The sequence below is a fragment of the Notolabrus celidotus genome, chromosome 20 (assembly GCF_009762535.1).
Source record: "Notolabrus celidotus isolate fNotCel1 chromosome 20, fNotCel1.pri, whole genome shotgun sequence".
Lineage (NCBI taxonomy): Eukaryota > Metazoa > Chordata > Actinopteri > Labriformes > Labridae > Notolabrus > Notolabrus celidotus.
Genome location: NC_048291.1, coordinates 129437 through 143589, shown reverse-complemented (window position 1 = coordinate 143589; position 14153 = coordinate 129437). Strand labels below are relative to the sequence as shown.

Sequence of the window (14153 nt, the reverse complement as noted above, 5' to 3'; positions counted from 1 at the left end):
TAATCTGCTAGAGATTGCAGTTTCTCCAGGGTGAGTTGAGCTGATAAGGCATGCTTAGGGGATATAAGAGGGTGCATCTGAAATGACTTCAGACTTTATACATAATGACTTTAGGGACAATTGTGTGTGCTTTTTATACTGTATGCTCATAAAACCTGATGCAATTTTATCCATGTTATAATTTACTTTTCTATTGATTCATAAGCTAGAAGTGTAGAAGTGTACATAGTGAATATATCTGTTATATTTATTACTATATCTTATTTTGTTTTTTTAATTTTAGATTCACCTTATCATTATTACTATTTTTAATACATATACATTTTTAAACTATGTTAGTACATTTCCGCATTGTCATGTCCCGTGTTGTAAGCTGCTGGAAAGAACACATTTCCACCAATGGGAGATCAATAAAGTCTATCTATCTATCTATCTATCTATCTATCTGTCTGTCTGTCTGTCTGTCTGTCTGTCTGTCTGTCTGTCTGTCTGTCTGTCTGTCTGCCTGCCTGCCTGCCTGCCTGCCTGCCTGCCTGCCTGTCTGTCTGTCTGTCTGTGCAAACACTTAACATACTGGATAGCTACCCGTAGACTCGACTGAGGCAACAGACTTAAGAAAAATGCATACTTCTGTAATTATCTTATTAAAAGGTACTTAAAACAAATGGCTGTATGCACATTTTAGAGGTAATGATAAATAAGTAGGTGAGGTGCTTTTTGTCGTCTCATTGCTGTTATTATTCTATAAAAGAACTTCAAGAAGACAAAACCCTCTGCACCGTAACAGGCTGCTGTTCCTGAATCTTTAACATGCATTTTTCAAAGTTGAGTGCTGTTTGTCTTAAAAGCTTCACAGGGGAGATTTAAGTGCAGTGATTTCCCCTTTGTTGCTTTGCCATTATGAGAACATGTGCACAAAATCCTGAGAAAAATTAAAAAATGACTTTGCATATCTCTGTATGCATTTTAAGGTGGAAACATAAACCTACAAGCATTAAAAGTGAGACACAAAATGTTATTAGAATTCATCATAACTCTAAAAAAGTGATTTAATGTCTAAATAATTAAGAAAACATTCTAAACCAACATCATGATCATTAACAATACAGTATTTCTATGGCAAAAAATACAAAATAAAATTAAATAATCTATTTTTGTTGCTGTAACGAATCAGTGATCAGTTTGGATTTATGAAATATTGTGAATAAACTGATCCCAGTATTACTCTAACTAAGAACACATGCATGCTGCAGGCTGTGGTTTGTGGGTGTAAAATACATCCCACACAGATATTCATAACGCTGCAGCTTGTTTCATGTCATGTTCTGACATTAACTCCTGTAAGACTTACATGATTCTTCTTCTAATATTTTAGTATCAGTTTAATAAACACATACATCGTATTGTTAGAAATTTTATTAAATGGTGTCTTAACATTTCGGACAGATACATGATAAATTAAAGGTTAACAAAAATAGGGTGAAAGATTTACAGGTTAAGAAACTCAAATTAGATTTAAGGATGCTACAAAGTACGGTGTGAAGATTTAGGTCAAATAAACCAGCAATGACTCATTTAAGAAGCACAAAGAGTTAATGATTCACGTGGAGTCAAATAAAAAAGTGAATCACAGCTTTTCTTTGTCAAGTACAGAGATTGGTCACAATGCGTTTAAGACTTCACGAAGGTTTCAAACACATGAAACTAAGAATCCAAGGACACTATTTGATTGAAGAAGACATGCGGAGGCACAACAATAAAAAAAGAACAGAACGGCAGGACTGTTGATTTTTCTCTGTAACAGTCTGTCAGAGGCAAACAGCTCCAGTGTGTGCAGGAGAAAATGGCAAACATGAACATAAAACAACATGATTCTCATTTAATCCAGACAGAGAAATAAAAAATACACAAAAGAAAATGTATGCCTCCAGTTAGCATGATTTCAAGTAGAGTCTAATATTTAATAATATATATAAAATCTAAAAGTTACAACTATTCACTTGGTCAGTGCAGTTAATACAGAAACACTTTAACTCAGAGAGGAAGTCTGACCCTTTGTTCTACATTTAAAAATAACCATGGAGTGGATTTAGCGTTACCATGTTTTCTTAAGATGAACTGAACTTCCTGATTTAATAACACGGGAGGTAAATTACTGCCGAGTAATGATGGAATCCATGATTTAAATGTTTGTGCGAGGAACTTTTGTTTGTTGATTTTGGCGCCCCCAGTGGACAAAGCGGTATCTCATCTCTTTGCTCATGTGTAGGTCATGTTTTCAGACAAAGAGTCTTATCCTGTCACCTTTAAACAGTCGAACACATCACTTCATGTGAATCTTTGTTGTGAAAAATGTCAACAAAGCTTGAGTCTGACTGACTGCGCCTGAGACCTTCCTCACGGCTGTGTGTACAGGAGGTAAAGAGGACTGCGTAGAGGGAATCAATCACATTGCTGGTGGTCTCTTCTGCTATTTAAGGTCAGTTAGAGGCTTCAATGTTAATATTAGTGTTCTCTAAGACCGGCTAAAAACTCCCTACAGGAGCTTTAATTTCTGATCTCCTCAACGTAAAAGACAGACAACGTGATCCATCATCCTCTGAAAGTGATTTGATGAAATCACAGCGAGACGATACTGCTTGCTGGTTTTCCGGTTTCTGTTTTCGCTGACTCATTTTTTGTTTCTCTTATGCGCTCTGATGGAGAGAGAGATGACTCAGCAGCTTCAGTAAAAACATACTTTCTCTGTCATTGATTTAACATGAAAGCCCTGTTACTCTTCAGGTTCTGCTACTGAACTCACCCTCGCTTCCCTCCATCTGTCTCTGTCTCATTATTTATTCAGTCACTTCTCTCTCTCTCTCTCTCTCTCTCTCTCTCTCTCTCTCTCTCTCTCTCTCTCTCTCTCTCTCTCTCTCTCTCTCTCTCTCTCTCTCTCTCTCTCTCTCTCTCTCTCACACACACCTTTCCAGCTGATGGCTCTCAGTCGGTCTTGGTGGTTTTGTGTCTCCAGGGGTAAATCAGCTCCCCAACAAACAGCTTCTTGATCAGAGCGGCCCAGGAGTCTTTGGGGTAGCAGCTGTACGTCGGGGTGCGGTAGGTCTGAATTACCGTGCTGGTCTTTAAAGGGTTAATCTGTGGACGGAAACATACGAGTCTGAACACATGAAACACTGAAAGAGAGACTAAATTAAATGACGATATAAAGGTATTCCATTACTCCTGATTGTGTATTTAAGTATGTATGTTTTGAATTTCTGCAGGTTCTTGAAAACTCAAAGACAAACTCTGTCTTCCTGTAAGCAAACGGAAGAACATATTAGCCTTTTTCCTCACATTTAAAACAAATAAATATATCCTACTTTAACTCATATCTTGTGTTTGTGACTTATAATTTCACTCGGTCTGATCCATCTCTTCTTCAAAAGTCCTCTCTTAGTGTTTGTGACCTGAAAGCTTCATGTTTCCACATCACACCGTCAGTGCAAGCTGAATACTTCATGATGATCCAAACTAGTTCTGAGGTCTTAAATCCCACAGGTGCATCCAGGTGTTACATTCATTTCAGCTCAGAGAAACTTCCCTACCTTTAAAGGAAGACTGCACAAAGCTCTGTATTCATCACCAGCTGTACGGTTCCCATTAAAGTTCCTAACCATAGACCTTTCTGGAGTCCCTGAGCTCCCTTGTCCCATAGGTTCCTCTGGATCTCTGCTGCTGTGGGCCTGCCAGACTCCAGCTGCTACAACTACTACTATCCGTCTCCCCACTATCATCTCTCTCTCTCTTCATCTCCCTCTATCCCTCTCTCCAACACGGTCTCAGCAGATGTGTGTCTAACATGAGTCTGGTCCTGCTGGAGGTTTCTGCCTGTTAAAGGAACTTTGTCCTTGCCACTGTAACTTGTTAAATGCTGCAAAGTGCTCTACTCATGGTGGATTAAGATGAGATCAGACTGAGTCCTGTCTGGAAGATGGGACTGGATCTGATCCTGCCAAAACTTCAACATCTAAGATCCTAACTAAGTCAAACGTGAGTTCTTACCTCCATCATCAGGTGAAGGGCGGTCCCCGGCTCCTCACAGAGAACCCTGAACTTTACTCCCTCTGAAACGCACATGACACACACACCATTAAGAGGTCCAGACTTTACTGAGGACAATATTCGATCATGTCTTCCATCCTTTCACTCAGCTCTAAAGTCAGCACTTTGATTTGCTCACTGTACGAGCTCCTTTAAAGCAGGAACATGTCGTCATAACGAGCATTTTCTAACTTTTAGATTACACTATACAATAACATTTCTCTTGCCTCTTTAATAAAGCTTATTTGACTTTGAATGTCTTTAACTATCATCAAACAATCATCCTAACATGCCTGATAAGCTGGATGACAGATCATAAGAGATGATAAAAGGTGACATACCTGCCAGTCTGTAGGAGCGGCAGATGCGAAGGCCGGCAGCGAACAGAGGGAAGGAGTTAATGAAGTCCACGCTGAGGTGGAGGACGCCCTGGAACAGCACCACCACCAGACGCAGCTGAACAACACAGACACACAGAGGGGATTCAAAACAAACACACTGTAGTTATAGATTATCATATGTGGAGTTTTTATTTTTCTGTTTTTATTATTTTTACCTTTTATATTTATTTATGCATTTATTTCAAATATTAACCTTTTTATTTATTTTAATATTATTATTATTATTATACTGCCTTTACTTTTGTATTATTATAACTATTGTTTCATTTTTATAATTTATATTTTTCATTCTTGTCTGTAAATTCAGGGTGGTTGGCTGGATGAAGGGAATAAATGTTCCTATCTGTAAATGAAAAACTATAAATAAAGCATTCAATGAAAATAAAGTTACCAAAATAAAATGCAATAAATTAAACATAAAAACAAACAATGATTTGTTAAGAGGGAAACCACGTCCACATTTGTCACTTAGATAACTACTTTAATATCACTTTAATATTCTATTGTCTGATTCATGTTTTTTATTTTTACCTTTAATTTATTTATTTATTCAATATTTTTTTATATATAAAGATTGATTGATTGATGTATTGATTGATTGATTGATTGGGTGTGTAGTGAATCATCTTGGTGTGACTCCTCTCACTCGTCTTACCAGCGTGAAGACCAGGTAGTAGAGCGCCGTGGTGGGCAGAAGAAACAGCAGGACGGTGAAGAGCAGCGTCCCGATGAAGAGCTGGAGCGTCACAAACACTGACAGTTATCATCTGCATCCCTGTGATGATGATGATGATGACGATGACGATGTGTGTGTGTGTGTGTTCTAGTGTATATGTGTGTGTTACCTGGTCCAGGTCATAGGAGCAGGAGTCCACCCTCTGCCGCAGGACGTTCCACTTCTTCCCTCTGAAGAGCCTCCAGAGAGACGAGAGGCCGTAGATCTTCAGACAGTACAGCCTGAGGAGAGACCAAAGAGAGACCGGTTAAAGGGGCAGTTCAAAGAAAGGAGAGGGGGAGAGAAGAGAGGGGGAGGACTTCAGAGAGAGAAATGGGTCAGGTGGTTTAGAAAGCAGAATACGAGAGTCTAGTTTTGCCCGTTCATGGTGGTCTTTACATCGTGGTCTTGACACAGTCTCCATCCCCTGAGTTTAAGTCTCTCTCTGTCTTAATCGTTTTATTACCATCCCGCCTACAGAGAGATCATCTTCCTACCTCTTCCTGCAGCTTCCCTTCATCCTTTCTTTAAAGTAGAGACTGAACTGTGATCTGAGCAGCAGATATATTTAAGCCACATCATTCAGATTTAATGCAGAACCCTGACAAAGGCCCTCAGTCTGAATCCGACCACACAAAAAGCTGTCAGAGCATAAATATGTAACCAGGAAAGTGGGTAATATTTCATTATACACCACAGGCGAGCGAGCCGAGCAGGCCGAGCTATCTTTAGAGTGAATGCATAATTTAGTCAATCCTCTCTCCTCCAATGTTCAAGACTATTATCACACGGTCCAGGGCTCAGCAGAGACCCCGAGTCCTGGTTTGAGGTGAAACACAGGAGGTGTGAGGACCTGAGAATAAATCTGAGTCATGCTTTTATGTCATCAGATCGGCTAAACTTAAACATGATAATAACTTTAGAAAAGAGACGAGTGAGATGAGACATCATTCCTGTCAACGCCACCAAACCCCAGAGATGGAGGTCAAGATTTCACCTCAGAGTCTTTACTCTAAGTCCAGGACAGGTTTATAGAATTAGACCTTTTTCAGTATCAATCAAAAACAATAACTTGAGAAAAAATGTCATCTCAAAAGTAAAATTTTAAACATAAAAACATATGATTTGTGTTATAATGTAGAGCAGGGGTTCCCAAACTTTTAGGTGCCAAGGACTCGTGACCCCTACTGTCCCTAAAGGGGTTTAAGCTGGTCTCTCCTCAGCCGTCCTCTCTTTTAAAGGCAAAAAAAAAGACACAAAAATGAACAGAAAAATGTATCAATTATGAACAGAAGTCACATCATCTTAGAAACAGACTCTAAGGTTGGAGTAAAACGCCCCCTACAGGAGTCAAACGTTTAAAGCTCTGGGATCCATACTGTCCCTAAAGACCATAATATGGTGGGAGAAAATCTTTATTTATAAAGAGCCAAATCACAACAAACGTTATCTGAAGACTCTCTCCAAACAGAGCCGGTCTAGACCGTACTCTATGTTCTATTATTAACAAAGATCCAACATCAAGACCGGATCAGATCCAGTCCCCTCTTCCAGACAGGACTCAGTCTGATCTCATCTTAATCCACCATGAGCAGAGCACTTTGCAGCATTTAGCAAGTTACAGTGGCAAGGACAAACTTCCTTTAACAGGCAGAAACCTCCAGCAGGACCAGACTCATGTTAGACACACATCTGCTGAGACCGTGTTGGAGAGAGGGATAGAGGGAGATGGAGAGAGAGAGAGATGATAGAGGGAGATGAAGAGAGAGAGAGAGGGATAGAGGGAGATGAAGAGAGAGAGAGAGGGACAGAGGGAGATGAAGAGAGAGAGAGAGGGATAGAGGGAGATGAAGAGAGAGAGAGAGGGATAGAGGGAGATGAAGAGAGAGAGAGAGGGATGGAGGGAGATGAAGAGAGAGAGAGAGGGATGGAGGGAGATGAAGAGAGAGAGAGAGGGATAGAGGGAGATGAAGAGAGAGAGAGATGGAGGTAGATGAAGAGAGAGAGAGAGAGAAAGAGAGGGAGATGAAGAGAGAGAGGGATAGATGGAGATGAAGAGAGAGAGAGATGGATAGAGGGAGATGAAGAGATAGAGAGAGGGATAGAGGGAGATGAAGAGATAGAGAGAGATAGAGAGAGATAGAGAGAGAGGGGGAGATGAAGAGAGAGAGAGGGATGGAGGGAGATGAAGAGATAGATAGAGAGAGAGAGAGAGAGAGAGAGATGAAGAGAGAGAGGGATGGAGGGAGACAAAGAGAGAGAGGGATGGAGGGAGACAAAGAGAGAGAGGGATGATAGAGGGAGACAAAGAGAGAGAGGGATGATAGAGGGAGATGAAGAGAGAGAGGGATGATAGAGGTGGATAGTGCTTTATGCCACCTTCACAGCACATTTGAGGGTAGTTTTGGAGTTCAATGTTGTGCCTGAGAGCACTTCAGCTCCCCCGACCTTCCGGTATAGAGAGGACTGACTCTATCACTCCTTTACCGAACAACATCCAGCGATGGATAGAGGTAAAGAGGTGAACCAGGACCAGCACCGACAAAGCTAGACTCACTTGTCACTGGATTTTATCTTGTACCTAGCCCAATCTACTTCTCTTTTTAACATGCATACTGTGTTTTTCTGTCATGTTCACTTTGACACATTCATAATTAAATCTAAAATCCCACCGCAGTGTCTCCATGTGGTTTTAAGATATGTGGCCGTCTCACCTGGCTCCGTAGACGTAGAAGCAGTAGATGTGGAAGGTGAGCAGGGCCACCATGTCAGAGAGCAGCGAGAGGGCAAAGGTCAGTCCCAGGCAGGCTGAGAGGCCACCGTACCACAGGATCCCCTCGATGAAGGGAGACATCAGGTGGATGTAACCTGCGGGGGAACAAGACACCTCAGTGTCGACGTCTGACTCATGATGATGTTTTTCATTTAGCTTGAAGACGTTCATACAGAAGATTACGAGGTTATGAGTGTAAGATAAAGCGAGCAGTGTGCTGTGACTCACTGATCCAGAGGTGGATGTGGTAGAGAAAGAAGCGACCCAGGACCTGGTCCAGAGCTCGGTTCATCTTCAGCCCTGCAGGAGCTCCCATCAGCCACTGCAGCAGCTCCTCCAGCTCCTTTGCCACATGCTGAGGGAGAACCACAGGAAGTAAACAAGAGGCAGGAGAAATACGTTCAGATTGGAACATTTATCAGCAGTAGGGATATTATCTGAAGCATCTTGAAGTATTTCTTGTTTCTATATTAGAGCCGACTCTGAAGCAACTGAGGAGGAATGCAAAGAAGAGAAAGAGAGGGGGATGAATGCCCCAGTTTCAGAGTAATTATACGTCACAGTGTCAGAAAACTTTGATAACAAGAGGTAATGACAGTGACCTGATGGGATACAATAAACATCTCAGAGGGCTGAGCAGTCGTGTGTTTTGATCTCACTTACGTCAGCTGCAGGCACCAGTGTGTTTGCCAACATGCTGATGTGGTCGTCTCTGTAGAGCCACCAGATGAGCAACATCCCGAGAGCCACGTCGATGAGGAACGACACGCAGATGTTTGCTTTCCTGCAAACACACAAACATGAAACTCCGAACACAAGGTCAGAAAATCCAGGAACTTTCTCTGCTGCTGTTTTAAACACTCACCTCATGAACTCGGTGTGTTCTGTGGATCGTTTTGCTGAGCTGAGCGTCCGCATGTGCTCCGATCTGTAGCTGAGCTGGACACAGGTGGACAGCTTACTGGACACGAACCGGAGCGGGTAGAGGTTGAAGACCCTGGAGGCAGAACAAGGTTCTTTTTTAAGAATCATTTGGGGAGAACCGTGAGAGTTTTTCTTTCCTCACACTTGAAGTTTCCTCTTCTCACCTCATGTTACAGATCCAGGTCCAGATGGAGAGCAGCCATCTGATGAGCATGCAGAGCGGGACGGAGCCCTGTTTGAGCAGCTCCACGATGATGCTGGCCTCTCGACCCTCAGACTGCCAGTGTGTCGACTTCAGAGGCCCGTCATCATATCGGTCCAGGAAGAACAGCGGCTCACTGCCGGCCACCGTCTTAAACATCTGAAACACAGAAGGAGGAAGAGGAGGAGGGGGGAAGGAAGAGGAGGAGGGGGAGGGGGAGGAGGAGGAGGAGGAGGAGGAGGAGGAGGAGGAGGAGGAGGAGGAGGGGAAGGAGGAGGGGGAGGAAGAGATGAGTAGGATGACGAGGAAGAGGAGGAGGAGGAGGAGGAGAAGAAGAAGGAGGAGGAGGAGGAGAAGAAGAAGGAGGAGGAGGAGGAGGAGGGGAAGGAGGAGGAGGAGGAGGAAGAGATGAGGAGGAGGAAGAGGAAGAGGAGGAGGAGGAGAAGGAGGAGGGGAAGGAGGAGGAGGAGGAGGAGGAGAAGAAGGAGGATGAGGAAGAGGGGGAGAAGGGGGAGGAGGAGGAGGAGGAGGAGGAGGAGGAGGAGGAGGAGGAACATGACCACCTGTTTACATCCACCTGTTTTCACACATGCACTTGACTCCACTTCTACATCACCTCGGTCTCGTACCTGTCTCAGCTCAGATGGAGGTTCAGTTTTGGGGTCTGGGACTCCGTTCTCGACGGGGTGAAGCTGCGACAGCATCACCTTCCTCTGCTCGTAGTGGACAAAGATCACCTTCTCCCCCTCCTCCTCTTCCTCCTCCTCCTCTTCCTGCTGTTCTTCGTTATCATCTCCATCCCGCTGATCATCGTCCTCAGTCTTCTCCTTCTTCTCCTTCCTCTTCTTCTTCTTCTTCTTCTTCTTTATAACGTCCGGCTGAATCACCTTTCCATCTGGTCACAACAAAGATAGATTCACTTTAAAATCCTGCGCTACATCAAAACCTCCAAAGACATGAATCGTACTGACGGTTTTAAAGTTTAACATCTGATAAATGTGTATCTGTTAATACGAGTCTGAGGGTCTTACTCTGATCCCTGTTCAGGATCTGGCAGGTGAAGCCCGTCTTGCCCAGGTGCCTCTTGATCTGGAGCCAGCGTTCCTGAGGGAAGATGGTGCTGAGGTCCCTGAGGAAGCTCTCCATCCCCTCCTGACCCTCTTTAGGTAAACTCCACGAGCCCAGCACCGAGAGCTCCACCCCACTCTTAGCCTGCATCTGTGGGGAAGGACATCGAAGGAAGGAGTTCTTATTTCTCTACCACGACATACATGCTGAATATTTTAGCAAAGTGAGACGTCACTTTCAGAAATCATCTTTGTGTGGATTAGAGCAACTTGAGAAAACGTCCCATAAAGATCTCTGAGGTGTGCTCTGTGCTGAACCCACCTGTTGGACGTACTGTTTGACCTGCCCGGGGATGAACGGGTAGTGGATTACAGCCAGCACTACAGCAGAGTCATGACCCGAGATCCAGCGGCCGACCAGGAGCCCGCTGTTGGCCCGGTTGCAGCACTGCGGGAAGAAGACCTTCAGCACCATGACGTCACTGTGGCTCAGCGTTCAGCCTCCAGCTGCTCGGATGATCTGAGACTGAGATGAAGAAACAACCAAGGGAGTTTATTTATTATTGTCTCTGGTCTGTGAACACATTCAGTCCCACTGAGGATGGGACACTTTTAATGATGTTACTTAGGGAATTTTCGCTTGCTTATTAATCCACCTTCGTCCTGTAAGACTTTCAGGCACCAGCAGGTTCATCATCCTCAGATTTAAATGTACAATATGAGTCTACTGTTCATAAATTAGAAGGTAATCCCAGTGTAAAATGGTTTAATGTCCTCTAAAAAAAACCCTCTGGAACAACCTCCATGCAGAGATCAGATTGGCAAACTCTTTATTCATTTTTTTAAAAGCACAATTTTATAATTTCTCTTTATTATATAAGCGTGTTTCAATCCTCCAGGCGCTGCTTTTATTCAATTTTCAGACAGTATCACAGGCAGGATATTTTTTATCTCTTTGATCTTTTTATTGTTTTAGGTTTTTATAATTTTCTGTACAACATCTGTTTTATTTCCTTTTGGCCATTCATGGTTTAAAGCCTTTTTAATCTTGTTTTAATTATTTTTATATTATCTTTTTCATTCGTATAGCACTTTGTAACGCTGTTGTAAAGAGTGCTACATAAATGAAGTTTATTATCATTATTATTACTATTATTATTGTTAAATTAAGATATGATAATATAATACTTTATTGATCCCGGGGGGATTTGGTTGTTCACCAACACAGACATAAGCACAAATTGAGAGTTAAAATAAGTAAAAATTAAATTAAAAAATAGATAAATAAAAATAAGATAAAAATTGTAATAGCAGGCAGGAGGCAAATTTTATTTCATAGCAACAGGTTGACATGGTGAGATTATGGTTTGGTTATGACAGATTGAAAGATATATAAATAATTAAATATATATGGGTCAGTAATATGACTGTATGAAAATAAAGAGATTAATAAAAAAATAACTATATAAGTCTGAAAAACATCAAACAGCTTTTTAAAAATAATACAAGCAGAAAAAAAAGAATAATAATAGAGTAGACTGTACCTGATGTAATCCGGATTAAAACAAAGTGTGTCCTTATTTTTAAATAATTAGAAAATGTCCATCTTCTAATAAAATCAAAAACAGAACAAAAGGTCAAAATGAACCCTCCTGTGTTTTTATATTTATGTTTATATAATATAAAGAGATATTTGTAGGGACTCCAGTGAACAATGGGACTGAAGCGGTTGACCTCCTTTATGTCCTTCATATATTGAGTCTGCAGCTCGTTGTTGTGGCAACATTCAAAGCCCGAGGCAGGATTGTCATTGATGTCAGTGACTGAACAGAAAGTGGGTTAAATCTGTGTTAGCGAGTGACAACACAAAGGTTAGTGATTAATAAAGAGATAAAACAAGATTTAACATTTTAGTTTCACTGAAGAAAAACCGATCAGCTCTTATAAACTGAAATATTCATATCGCAAATTTATAAATGAAACCAAATTACTCTTAAAAACTGAATAACACGGTGAAGGATTAAAACAGTGAAGCGCTAAGACTCATAAAAGATACACATATAAAAAATAAACATTTTTAACTCACTTCAAATCCAAAACGAGCTTTCTCTTCCCTTTTATCACGTCGGTACAAGTCAAGCTAAGCAACGAGCGGCGCCATACTTATTGTTGACAGTCCTTTGAATTAAATGTCCGAGTAGGAACAGAGACAGGTGGATTTCAGTTCCGCCCCTGTTTTCATTTACTTTTTGATTAAATGATTAAAATTTAACAGATACATGACATTAAAAACGCCTCCGGAATCTTTCTCAAAGTACAAAAATGGATGAGTGCTAGCTTTGTGATTTTCCTAATAATGTCCTGTCATGCTTTGCTGATAAATATTATGTGGTATAAATGTATGTGTCGCCCTATTTTATACAGCCTATGGTGTTGCCTCAGTGATTCAGATAATGGAATTGTAAGGGAGCAGACTCAGCCCACATTAAGTGACACAAGGTATTTTTCTTGTTTTTTGAAACACTGGATCAAATGTATTTTTGTTGTTTTAATCATGATGAACCCTGTGTTGTATTTATTATTGTATTTATTTATAGATTTTGTATACCTATTTTATGATGATATGGGCCTATGAGTCTGAAATCAAGTGTGTATTGATATGAACAATGTATGTGTATAATTTTAATTAATGTAAATGTTGGTCCACTCAAGTGTTTTTGATTACTAAAAATGACATTATGACATTTTTTAAAGTTTATCGATGGATTATACAGTAAATTTCTATCACTAACCTTGCCAATAAATTAAGTGGAATTTTCTATTTTTCATTTAAAACCATCAGTTTGGGCATTTTCAGTTAAAACGGTTTCATGTAATCCACTACTGTAAAAGTAGTCTTGCAGTTCTACACTGTGACCTTTAGGGGGTAGTGAGGGTAAACTATCATCAAGTTAGAATTAAACGCAAGACGAGTTTCGGTTAAATATTTAGAAATAAAAGAAGCTTTTAAGGTAGATTCAATTCAGACTGTTCAATGACAGTTCATAAAAGTTGACTGTAAACTAAAATCCAGATCACAACAGAAAAAGGCACAGAAAGTCAGTGAGAGCAAGGCACAATGCAGTTATCTATTAGAATCATAATACTATTACTGCTTTTACTAATATAATAATAATAATAATAGTGATAATAATAATAATATTAATAATAATAATAATATTAATAATAATAATAATAATAATAATAATAATAATAATAATAATGAGCCCTGTACTCACCAGTTATTGCCCAGCGTGTGTGCTCTTGCTGTCAGAGTTGTTGAATGAGGAGTTGGCCCAACTGTTAAGACATTTATCTCCTCCTGCGGTGACACAGCAACAAAAGAGCGGGAGGAAAACTCCCATCACACTCATAGACTGTCTGATCACACTCCCAATAAGACTATGGGGTGCTGTTAGTATAGCTGTGAGCACTGAAAATAACAGCAACAATTCTCATTTAGACTCAACATTAAAATCTTAGATTTAATAATCAACATTCATATTTAACATTGAAGATTTATATTTATATTTAACATTTTTATTTAATATTTAACATTTAGATTTAACATTTGGAATTACTACTTTTATTTAAAATGTAACATTAATATTTGGATTTATATTTAACATTTTTAGTTAACATTTCATATTTATATCTATATTAAACATTTATATTAAATATTTCACATTTACATTTGGATTTAACACTGATTGTAACTTAAATATATTTTTCACAACAAAATTAAATGAGAAGACTGATATTGCTATAAATGCTTAAAAAGTGATTTTTAAATTCACACTACATTTTTATGATGTTTGGAGGCTAAATATGGAGAATGGTTGCTGTTATTTTCACTGTGCATTACTTTACAAACAGCGCCCCATTATAAGACTAGCAAAATAAGTATATATATATATATATATATATATATATATATTTTAAAAAGAAT

At 40.1% G+C, this 14153-nt stretch overlaps 1 protein-coding gene across 3 annotated transcripts; it reads right to left on the bottom strand.

The window, feature by feature from the left end:
- Window positions 1-1401: 1401 nt before the first annotated feature.
- pigq (phosphatidylinositol glycan anchor biosynthesis, class Q) lies at window positions 1402-12344 on the bottom strand. 3 transcript variants are annotated; one of them, XM_034711401.1, is made up of 16 exons: window positions 12252-12336; window positions 11900-11988; window positions 11710-11774; window positions 10488-10691; window positions 10130-10316; window positions 9728-9993; window positions 9061-9257; window positions 8838-8969; window positions 8636-8756; window positions 8201-8327; window positions 7914-8067; window positions 5330-5441; window positions 5140-5220; window positions 4425-4539; window positions 4045-4106; window positions 2965-3135 (listed from the first exon to the last, which is right to left on the bottom strand). In XM_034711401.1, exons 4-16 carry the CDS (start codon window positions 10638-10640, stop codon window positions 2983-2985), a joined length of 1860 nt encoding a protein of 619 aa, XP_034567292.1. In that variant the 5' UTR covers window positions 10641-10691; window positions 11710-11774; window positions 11900-11988; window positions 12252-12336; the 3' UTR covers window positions 2965-2982. The 3 variants fall into 3 exon arrangements, with proteins under 3 accessions (XP_034567293.1, XP_034567292.1, XP_034567291.1); XM_034711400.1 differs by having other exon boundaries at window positions 11710-11988; XM_034711402.1 differs by lacking the exons at window positions 11710-11774; window positions 11900-11988 and having other exon boundaries at window positions 1402-3135; window positions 12252-12344.
- Window positions 12345-14153: the final 1809 nt, after the last annotated feature.

Bases quoted from the DNA above. Each gene is read 5' to 3' on its own strand.
- pigq (XM_034711402.1), bottom strand. From the start codon at position 10,640: ATGGTGCTGAAGGTCTTCTTCCCGCAGTGCTGCAACCGGGCCAACAGC. The intron at 8,970-9,060 runs GTGAGAAGAGGA...TTCTGCCTCCAG, and splicing joins ACCTGGATCTGTAACATGAG to GGTCTTCAACCTCTACCCGC. The intron at 5,221-5,329 runs GTAACACACACA...GTGACGCTCCAG, and splicing joins GCTCCTATGACCTGGACCAG to CTCTTCATCGGGACGCTGCT.